Raw genomic sequence first — 10,482 nt, forward strand, 5'->3', positions numbered from 1 at the left:
TGGACAAGAAGTTGTGCAGCATGCTCCGTTAGGAAGGGCCTGATCTTTCTGATAATGTGCAATGCAAACCTGCAAGATCTAGCAGTGTTTGCAATGTGGACTTTGAAAGTCAGCTGGTCATCAAAGATTACACCAAGATTTCTGACCGAACTTGATGGGGGGTAATTGTTGATGAACCTAACTGGACCGTGAAGTCATGCTGTAGATTTGGAGTGGCCGGGAAGACAAGAAGATCAGTCTTTGCCAGGTTGATGTAGGTGATGTTCTTTTATCCATGCCGAGATGTCCACCAGGCAGCCTGAGATCCGTGCATCTACCGTTGGATCATCTGGTTGGGATAGGATTCAAACCATCGAAGTGGAATCCTTGTGATGCCCAGTTATGATAGGGTGGACAGGAGGATCTGATGATTCACCATGCAAAAGCATCAGATAGATCCAGCAAAATAAGAACTGATGATTTGGAATCAGCTTTTGCAATCCGAGAGCATGGACATTATTCGCTGTTGATCAAGCTGTTGTTGGTTTCTACTGAGTGCGTTCATACACAAGTGAGTGATGGTGTTTATGTTATTCATTATCTTTAAATTGCTGTATTTTGAAGGCATAAGTTTGTGTTATCGCTAGTTGCTAATTATAATCATGTATGTGCGCCACACGCATTGTGTATTGCATCATCCATACGGAGCCAGTGAATGCATATGAGAGATGGTTAAATAGCGATATTGGTGTATAATATTGTAAACTTTAAGTCACTTTGAGTATGTGTATATTATTATTTACTGAGTTATAGAAGTGGTGGGAGGTGGTGGAGGGGGACAGAGTAGAGAATTTAATGTTTTGAAGAGGTTACTTGTGTAGTTTGTAATCAAATGAAATCAAATGAAGCTAGGATTGAATGGAAGTATGCAGAATAAGGTGTAGAAAAGGCCGGCTATATATATAGAGCCATCAGTGCCTCCTTGTGACTTTAAGAGGTATTGCTTTGATGACTTAGCATTTCCCTTTAACGATCCCTTTAACAGTATTAACAGGACGCAGTTCAGAGCACGGACATTATTCGCTGTTGTTGTTTTCTACTGAGTGCGTTCATACACAAAACCACTCACACTAAGCTACACTCCAAACTACTCTGTACTACTCTGCCATACTCTCTGCTACCTGTACTACAATCATTCACTCAAGTCTTAAACCATTAAAGTGTACTTCGTCTCTGACCGGACGACTTATGTCTGCTCAATTTCCACCAGCACCCACACTAGTCTACCTCACAAATGGTCCTTCGAGCCGGATTGAAGAGCTGTCATAAGAATGATGCATCAGAGTGATCCAGATCCTAGACCTGACCTTCCTGAGCCCGCAGTCAGACCCAGACAAGTGGTGCGGCTCCCTAGTTACTTGTCAGATTTCGAGCTCACTGATCATCAACAAAGGTTACAGTCAAGACAGAGAGTAGATACTTCCTCAGAAATGAGTGATGATTCAGAATTGCAAGAAGCGACTGCACCCAAGCTCACCAGCACCTCCACTGAGTATGGAACAGGTATGCAGCCATGGCAGCCACAGATAGAGTGGAGTCCCAGTAGAGAGTATGAACAACAGCGAGCACATACTTCACCTCTCCCTGAGCTATCGTCAGAAGTTCTAGCAGAGTTCCAGCAGTTGCGGAAAGAGATGGAGGAACTGCGACGTTATTCAAGTTCAAGAAGATAGTACCAGGTTCTATCCTCCATTGAGTAAGCCAATACCCACACACAAGAGGGGACACCAGAGAGACATGAGACAGTCAACGCAGGCCACAAGTATCTTCCTCGGTACAGAGAAAGACAGCAGTGACAAGCCAGGTGAAGCTTCCGACCCTAAGCCCAGAGACAGGAAGATGTTCTGCCCATAATGTGATGCTCAAGACCACTACTTGAATGGGTGTGCCAATTACCAGAGACTTAACAGAGATCAGAAAGTGCATTGGATACAATCACACAAGAGATGTTGGCGTTGTGGAAGAGCCCATCAAGCTGCACAGTGTAACCTCAAGACACCCTGCAAGAGTTGTAATCGCCGTCATCTGTACATCCTCCACGAGGTTAATGATAGGGTATTGTGGGTGACCCAAGAGCACCCAGATGCACAAGAGTCCACACTTGGACTACTCTGGCACTGTACCTCCGACACACTGTCATACAAGTATCGCCCCATTGAATGCTCTGCCCCTTCTATGCGTCATATCTACAAGGTTCTAGCCAGTCAGTATGATCCCCTGGGGTACATTGTCCCTTACACCACAAGAGCTAAAGTCCTAGTCCAGCGTCTGTGGGACAAAAAAAGGGAATGGGATGACCCTCAACTTCCCGATGAACTGCTTCAAGCCTGGCGAACATGGGAGCAAGAGTTACCAAACATTCAGCGCATGCAAGATCAGAGTCGTCTTCAACTGTTCATTCCAACATGGAGGGAAAAATCTCAACCAGTTGCTTCTCCCTGGTCCCACACTGGGTCCTTCTCTGATGTCTGTCCTCCTGAGGTTCCGTGAACACACTATTGCCTTAAGTAGTGATATTCAAGGCATGTTCCATCAGGTGCGACTGCTACCAGAGGACCTCCCACTGCTAAGATTCCTCTGGAGGGACCTCAACAGAGATCAGTCCCCCCAAGTTTACGAGTGGCAAGTTCTCCCATTTGGGACAACATGCAGCCCTTGCTGCGCAACTTTTGCCCTCCAAAAGCATGTCATCGACCATAGTCAGCCAGGCGAAGATGTCCGAGAAAGTATAGAGAAGTACTTCTATGTGGACAACTTCCTCCAGAGTTTCCATTCCCAATAAGAAGCCAGGGCACGGGCATCTAAGTTGCGAGACCTCCTAGCCACAGGAGGATTTGATCTGAGACAGTGGGCCAGCAATGTCCCTCAAGTACTGGACTCTATCCCATCTGAAGCCAAGTCAAGTAACCTGGTATTGTGGGTGACCCAAGAGCACCCAGATGCACAAGAGTCCACACTTGGACTACTCTGGCACTGTACCTCCGACACACTGTCATACAAGTATCGCCCCATTGAATGCTCTGCCCCTTCTATGCGTCATATCTACAAGGTTCTAGCCAGTCAGTATGATCCCCTGGGGTACATCGTCCCTTACACCACAAGAGCTAAAGTCCTAGTCCAGCGTCTGTGGGACAAAAAAAGGGAATGGGATGACCCTCAACTTCCCGACGAACTGCTTCAAGCCTGGCGAACATGGGAGCAAGAGTTACCAAACATTCAGCGCATCTCCATTCCCAGATGTAACGTCACTTTAGAGTTGGATAACCCCCAGAGTATCAGAAACCTACACATTTTCTGTGACGCTTCAGAGCGAGTTTATGGCTCAGTAGCCTACATCCAAACACTCACGCAGTTCAGAGCAAGGACATTATTTGCTGTTGTTGTTTTCTACTGAGTGCGTTCATACACAAGTGAGTGATGGTGTTTATGCTATTCATTATCTTTAAATTGCTGTATTTTGAAGGCATAAGTTTGTGTTATCGCTAGTTGCTAATTATAATCATGTATGTGCGCCATACGCATTGTGTATTGCATCATCCACACGGAGCCAGTGAATGCATATGAGAGATGGTTAAATAGCGATATTGGTGTATAATATTGTAAACTTTAAGTCACTTTGAGTATGTGTATATTATTATTTACTGAATAAGTGAGATTGTTTGTGGTATTTAAGCCATATTTATCGGTTCTTCCGAGCTCATGTGTCAGAGAACGTGATGCCAGTTTCACAAGTGCTAATCTAGTCTGTACATGTCTGAATCGATCGTTATATCACTAATTTGCTACTATGCTATATTGCTATTATGTTTAAGTATATATATTATGTATAAGTAACAGAGTGAGTTTATATTTCATTACTAATTGGTTATTGTTATTTCTGTTTGTTTAGAACCACTCATACTAAGCTACACTCCAAACTACTCTGCCATACTCTCTACTACCTGTACTACAATCATTCACTCAACCAAATCCGAGGACTGTAAACCTCTACAAGTCTTAAACCATTAAAGTGTACTTCGTCTCTGACCGGACGACTTATGTCTGCTCAATTTCCACCAGCACCCACACTAGTCTACCTCACATAAGGCTTGTCCAGATGAATGTCGCAAAAGACTAAAAGTGTACTGCTATCCTCCGGGAATGAGGACAGCAGACCATCCAGCTCTTCTAGGAAGGTGCCCAGTTGCACAGGAGGCCGGTAAATTACCACAACGTGGAGTTTTATAGGAGTAGCTGTTACAGTGATCGCATGAGATTCAAATGAGTTATAATTGCATAGGGGAGAGTGGGTTGAGTATTTCCAATTGTTAATGAGCAGACCAGTGCCCCCACCCTTCCCAACCTGACGAGGGGTGTGAGAGAAAGATAAGTTGTTTGACAGAGCAGCTGTGGTTGCTGAGTCTTCTGGATGAATCCAGGTCTCAGTCAAGCCCAAGATGCTGAGTGTAGATTGCAAAGAAAAGGCAGAAATGAAGTCAGCTTTGTTGAAAGCTGACTGACAATTCCAGAAACCCACAGAAAAAGAAAGAGGTGCAGTAGAAGATGTACAGATAGGACGCAGGTTAGCAAGATTGTGTTGCAGTCTGCGAGTGATGTTAGAGCATTGTTGCGAGACATCCGGAATGTATTGAAAACACATGATAGAGGTGGAAGGGAGAGGACAGAAAGGAGTGTGCAAAGGGAAAAAGAGAGTACTTAAGTGCGTTGCCCGGTTTCGTTCCTCGGTTAAAGTCGCGCAGGTAAAGTTTACAAAGTTTATTTACAGCAATCTCCAGGTAAACTAAAAAAAAAATACTCTGCATGACCTGTAGGCACAAATCGTCTCAGGTTACGTATGTAACCATGGTTCCCTGAGAATAGGGAACGAGACGCTGCGTCCTCTAGAGGGCGCTAGGGGAACGTCTTCAACATGACCGGTGTCTGAAGCATGAATGAAAAACGACAATGAACTTGACATTGGCAGGCGGCAGCCTATGACGTAAACAATAAAGCAACTGCGGGTATAAAAGAACACCTGCAGAAAAAGTCATCCACTTCTCTGTCTGAAGGAGATGCCACCAGGAATGCCCGAAGCATGGCACAGAGATGCAGCGTCTCATTTCCTATTCTCAGGGAACCATGGTTACATGCGTAACCTGATACGTTCCCTTTCGAAAGGGAACTCTACGCTGCGTCCTCTAGAGGGCGCTAGGGGAACGGTATACTCACCATACCCCACCATGCTGAGGGATGAGTGCCCAAATAACTGGATTAAGTGCCCAAATAACTTAAGTCAAAGACTCAAGGAACACCATCCCTGCCCCCGCAAAATCGCTTTGGCCAAAACCCGAGCTACAAAGCTCTACAGGCAGGCTCAAATCTTGCCAGCGTCGTAGACTAGCTCACCCACCAAAGTACGGAACTCTAAGAGTGGAGGTCTCAGCATAACGACTCTTTAAAGTGAGAGGAGACCTAGCTACACTCAATGGCAGAGGCAGTTAATGAGGCTCAAAAAAGAAAAGAGCCTACAAACCCATATTACTGCCAAAGACGGAGCTCTAAAGAGCGGAGGCTTCAGCAAGATGACTCTCTCCATGAGAGGAAGCCTAACGACACTCGATCCTGGTAGGGGAACTCTTAAGAGTGGAGGTCTCAGCATAACAACTTCCTAAAGTGAGAGGAGACCTAGCTACACTCAACGGCAGAGACAGTTAGTGAGGCTCAAAAAAGAAAGAGCCTACTAGAGACAGTTAGCGAGGCTCACAAAAGAACCTATAAAGTAATGGTACTGCCTAAGCGGAGCTCTGGAGAGCGGAGGCTTCTGCAGAATGACTCTCTTAAACGAGAGGAAGCCTAACGACACTCGATCCTGGTAGGGGAACTCTTAAGAGTGGAGGTCTCAGCATAACAACTTCCTAAAGTGAGAGGAGACCTAGCTACACTCAACGGCAGAGACAGTTAGTGAGGCTCAAAAAAGAAAGAGCCTACAAACTCATATTACTGTCAAAGACGGAGTTCTAAAGAGCGGAGACTTCAACAGGATGACTCTCTTAAACGAGAGGAGCCTAACAACACTCAACCCTAGTTGAGGAGCTCTTAAGAGTGGGGGTCTCAGCATAACGACTCTCTAAAGCGAGAGGAGACCTAGCTACACTCAGCTCCAGAGGCAGTTAGTGAGGCTCAAAAGAAAGCCTTAAACTCATATTACTGCCTAAGCGGAGCTCTGGAGAGCGGAGGCTTCAGCAGAATGACTCCCCTAAATGAGAGGAAGCCTAACAACGCTCAGCCCTAATTGAGAAGCTTTAAAAAGTGGAGATCTCAGCATAACGACTCTCTAAAACGAGAGGAGACCTGACCACACTCAACGCTAGACACAGTTAGTGAGGCTCACGATAGAGCCTACATGCTAATAGTACTGTCTAAGCGGAGCTCTAGGGAGCGGAGTACACTGCCTAACGACTCAAAGCTGGAGTACTAAGCTAGGAGTACTGACCATGCTCCTAAGTGCCGAACAGAGCTCTAGGGAGCAAGCACTCAACATACCAACCCTCTAAAGCAAGGGGAGTGCAACCACCCACCCTTATGGATCAGCGTACTCAGTACGAAGACCCTCAAGTGAGGGGAGTACTCGAAAGCTCGACCTGAAGAGCGACTTATCAAGGAGGCCCACAAGAGCCTAACAACCTAAAACAGCCACAGAGCTCTGTTGAAAGAACACTAGGAACTGTGATCTCAGCATAGCGACCCTCAAAGGGAGGGGGAGCTACCAGGCTCAGGAACAGCTGATCAGGGAGGCTCACAGAGAGCCTCAAAACCCTGAAATAACTGCAAACAAAAATACTGGGGAGCAGAGTGCTCAGTATAACTCTCTCGGCGAGAGGAGCAGAAACCATGTTCAACCTAAATACACGTACCTGGGCTGAGAGGATGAGGAGGCTCAAACAAGAGCCTAACAACTCATAAACTTGTCATTACACCAAGTCAGGAGCCTCCCTCTCATTATACACAGTTCCTATTCTGTAAAATAAAATAAAACCAAAAAGGAATTCTGAAAGAGAAAGCACTCCTCGTCAGATTCCTTCCATGCCCCGCCTACAATCCCCGTGATCGGTCTGACTAACCGCCTCGGCAGCTGCGAGACCCGAAACGCAGATGAGAGGCGCTCAATTCTCAAAGAGAATCATCTCGCAGCGCGAAGATGTGATCAACTCTTGTTTTTGTGATCAACTCAAGCTTGTTCAACTCCCTCGAGAGGTGAACGCGCTCGTGCAAATGCTGACAAAGCTCGAGTACAGACCTCTGCCTCTAGTAGTCCCGCGAATGCAAACAGTGAGCGCATCCTTCTCTCGAGAGAGGCAGACGCATGTGCTTCCATACACAAGGCTTGAAGACAAAGAAGAGGATGACGTATTCCACAGGTGTTCTTTTATACCCGCAGTCGCTTTATTGTTTACGTCCTAGGCTGCCGCCTAAGCGGAGCTCTGGGGAGCGGAGGCTTCAGCAAGATGACTCTCTTAAATGAGAGGAAACCTAACAACGCTCAACCCTGGTAGGGGGACTCTTAAGAGTGGAGGTCTCAGCATAACGACTCTCTAAAACGAGAGGAGACCTGACTACACTCCACGCTAGAGACAGTTAGCGAGGCTCACAAAAAAGGAGCCTACATACCAATAGTACTGTCTAAGCAGAGCTCTGGAGAGCGGAGGCTTCAGCAGGATGACTCTCTTAAACAAGAGGAAGCCTAACAACACTCAACCCTAGTAGAGAAGCTCCTAAGAGTGGAGATCTCAGCATGACGACCCTCTAAAACGAGAGGAGACCTGACTACACTCAGCACTAGAGACAGTTAGCGAGGCTCACAAAAGAACCTATAAAGTAATGGTACTGCCTAAGCGGAGCTCTGGAGAGCGGAGGCTTCCGCTTTATTGTTTACGTCATAGGCTGCCGCCTGCCAATGTCAAGTTTATTGTCGTTTTTCATTCATGCTTCAGACACCGGTCACGTTGAAGACGTTCCCCTAGCGCCCTCTAGAGGACGCAGCGTAGAGTTCCCTTTCGAAAGGGAAACTAGTTTAATTCACATATCACATAATTTAAGTCATTATTGAAATTAGACAAAGGTCAGCAATACTAAACAAGTAGAAGTGTATGTTTTAGCCTACCTATTTTCAGTTTTTTTTCCTGCAAAAATGTTGAGTTCCAGAATAATTTAGATTAACATTTTTAACAGAAAGTGTAACATCTTATGAATTGTTGCTTTAAATAAAGTAGGCCTATAGCTCTTTTAAGATGTATAAGATTCTGCTATAGAATTTCAATTAGGCTACTTGATCACGCCATTATTCTATTGAGCCATTAATATTAACAGGGGAGAACATCTTTCTGTTCCGACTACGCAATTTTGACTTCAGGGTAAATTAGTGCAGCCTAGTGGTGATCTGTCTCACAAACAGTCTGGTGCGTTTCACGATTTCAGACTTTTTTTTTTTCTCCCTCAGATCAGTTCTTGATCACATTAATAGCCTTATACATATGGCTGTGAAATCCAGACATTTCTATCCTGACCATGTAAATCGCTGTAAAATATAATTTTTTATTCACAATATGTGTTGCCACTGCTGAAAATAAATAATCATAGACCCTATAGTACCTATAAACATATGAAAAGGCCTATATTAACTGTTCTTAGAAAAAGTTTGACTCTCTATTCGACGTTTCTAAGCAAGAGTTGATGCGTATCATCTTCCAGCTTTTTTCGAATGTAATTATAGACGAATTACCTAATAAATTAATTTAATAATGGTTTGCAATGACTATCTGATACATTAGCTTCTCCAGAGTGTTGCAACAATTAATTAAATTATGGTTTATTTGTTTTAATTAAACAAATATAAAAAGACTTACGTAAACATGTCTGCAAATAGCTTGAATAAAAATTAATAGTAAACCTTCAGCAAAACGGCGCTTCAGAACACGAGACATCGATGAATAGCCTATATAATTTTGTATTTCTATGGGATTAAATTCCAAATAAGTAGCTTACTTTTGTCCCGTTTTCTTCACATATGAGCGGTTTTATTTATATATGTACGTGCATTAAAACAGTAGACTTACTATTGAGTGTATTTTTATGAGTTGAAGAGGCAGTTGCTTCGAGCAGTACGCGCAGTCTTCGCCACAGTCCGCGCTTGCAGTCAGCGTCAGATACGCGCTCAGCAACAGTGTCCACCTGGAGTTTACGGGAACTGTCAGGGTCTTTGGGGGAAAATAAATTACAGATTACATTCAGTATAATGCTTCCTATAAATGTATTCAAATTAGTGCCATGAAAAACAAAACAACAATTAACAATATTTCGCAATTCATATCACTGGAAATACAAAAAAACCATTTTGTATTTAAGCAGGTTTACTAACCTTCATGATGGCGCCAGTTACTCCAGTCTGTTTGGTGCATGTAAAATCTCGTCAATACTAAACGTACAAGTGTGCGTTACTCCCTAGAGTGGATTGAGAGAGAGAGAGAGAGAGAGAGAGGAGAGAGAGAGAGAGCACTCTTAAATTGAGAGAGAGAGAGAGCGTGTATAGCGGCATATGGGGATATTGAATCAGCTTACAAAACCAATATAAGCACTGCACAAAAATAAGCAAATTTATTTAGTGAAATTCTTACACTAGAAGATATAGTTCCTGAAAAAACATAACAATATTATGCGTGAAAAATAACAATTGACTGTGGAAGTTACGCAGTGATGTTTTATGTGTTTTCGACTGTTATAGTGTACAACCGCCTTTACATTGTGTAAATGCTGAACTAAATCCTAATGGTATTTTTTCTAAAGATTATGCATGCACAAAGTGCAGTGTTTGACAACGGTTTATTTCTTTTCATCAAAGCACATTTATGTCTGAAAATCTGATTGTTCTTGAACCTATAGTAGCAAGAATAAGGTTGTGAAAATATCCGCAATATTCCTGCATTGATTATTAATACAATTTGTTGGTTTCAATTAAGCTCACAAATAAACAAACACAATTAGACTCAACTAATAATACAAACAGTTTTATATTATTATTTTATACTTTTCACGTTTCACATCAGAGATTAACCATTCACAGTGTGGAGTTACTGAACCCTTGAATTTAGTGACTTGTATACCCTCCTTTTAGCAGCAAATCCTGCACCAAATGTTTCAGTAGGGGAGATATCAAGAGTTCTTTAATGGTCATAAATATTACATACTTGTGTTGTTATGTGGTGAAATGTTTTTCCTTAATTCCTAATCTGAACAAACAGAAACAACAACGAATTAAGGAAATACACATGCATGATGATGATGATGATGATGATGATAAATGTAAAAGAAAAAGAAAAGAAGAAAACAATAAAAAAAACTAAATATAAATGGAAGATAGTAGAGAGAAAGATTAAAGTATATATATATATATATATATATATATATAAA

General features: G+C 43.2%; 1 protein-coding gene across 1 annotated transcript in view; it reads right to left on the reverse strand.

The window, feature by feature from the left end:
• The window catches only part of penkb (proenkephalin b), a 40,170-nt gene extending 30,661 nt beyond the window's left edge, over nucleotides 1-9,509 (reverse strand). The window contains exons 1-2 of the mRNA XM_016540864.1: nucleotides 9,434-9,509; nucleotides 9,132-9,272 (exon numbers count right to left, since the gene is read on the reverse strand). Of these exons, the coding sequence (XP_016396350.1) occupies nucleotides 9,132-9,272; nucleotides 9,434-9,439 (147 nt within the window). The 5' untranslated portion in view covers nucleotides 9,440-9,509. The remainder of the gene's footprint in view (nucleotides 1-9,131; nucleotides 9,273-9,433) is intronic.
• Nucleotides 9,510-10,482: the final 973 nt, after the last annotated feature.

This window comes from Sinocyclocheilus rhinocerous, unplaced genomic scaffold (assembly GCF_001515625.1).
Source record: "Sinocyclocheilus rhinocerous isolate Xijiao unplaced genomic scaffold, SAMN03320098_v1.1 scaffold36, whole genome shotgun sequence".
NCBI lineage: Eukaryota > Metazoa > Chordata > Actinopteri > Cypriniformes > Cyprinidae > Sinocyclocheilus > Sinocyclocheilus rhinocerous.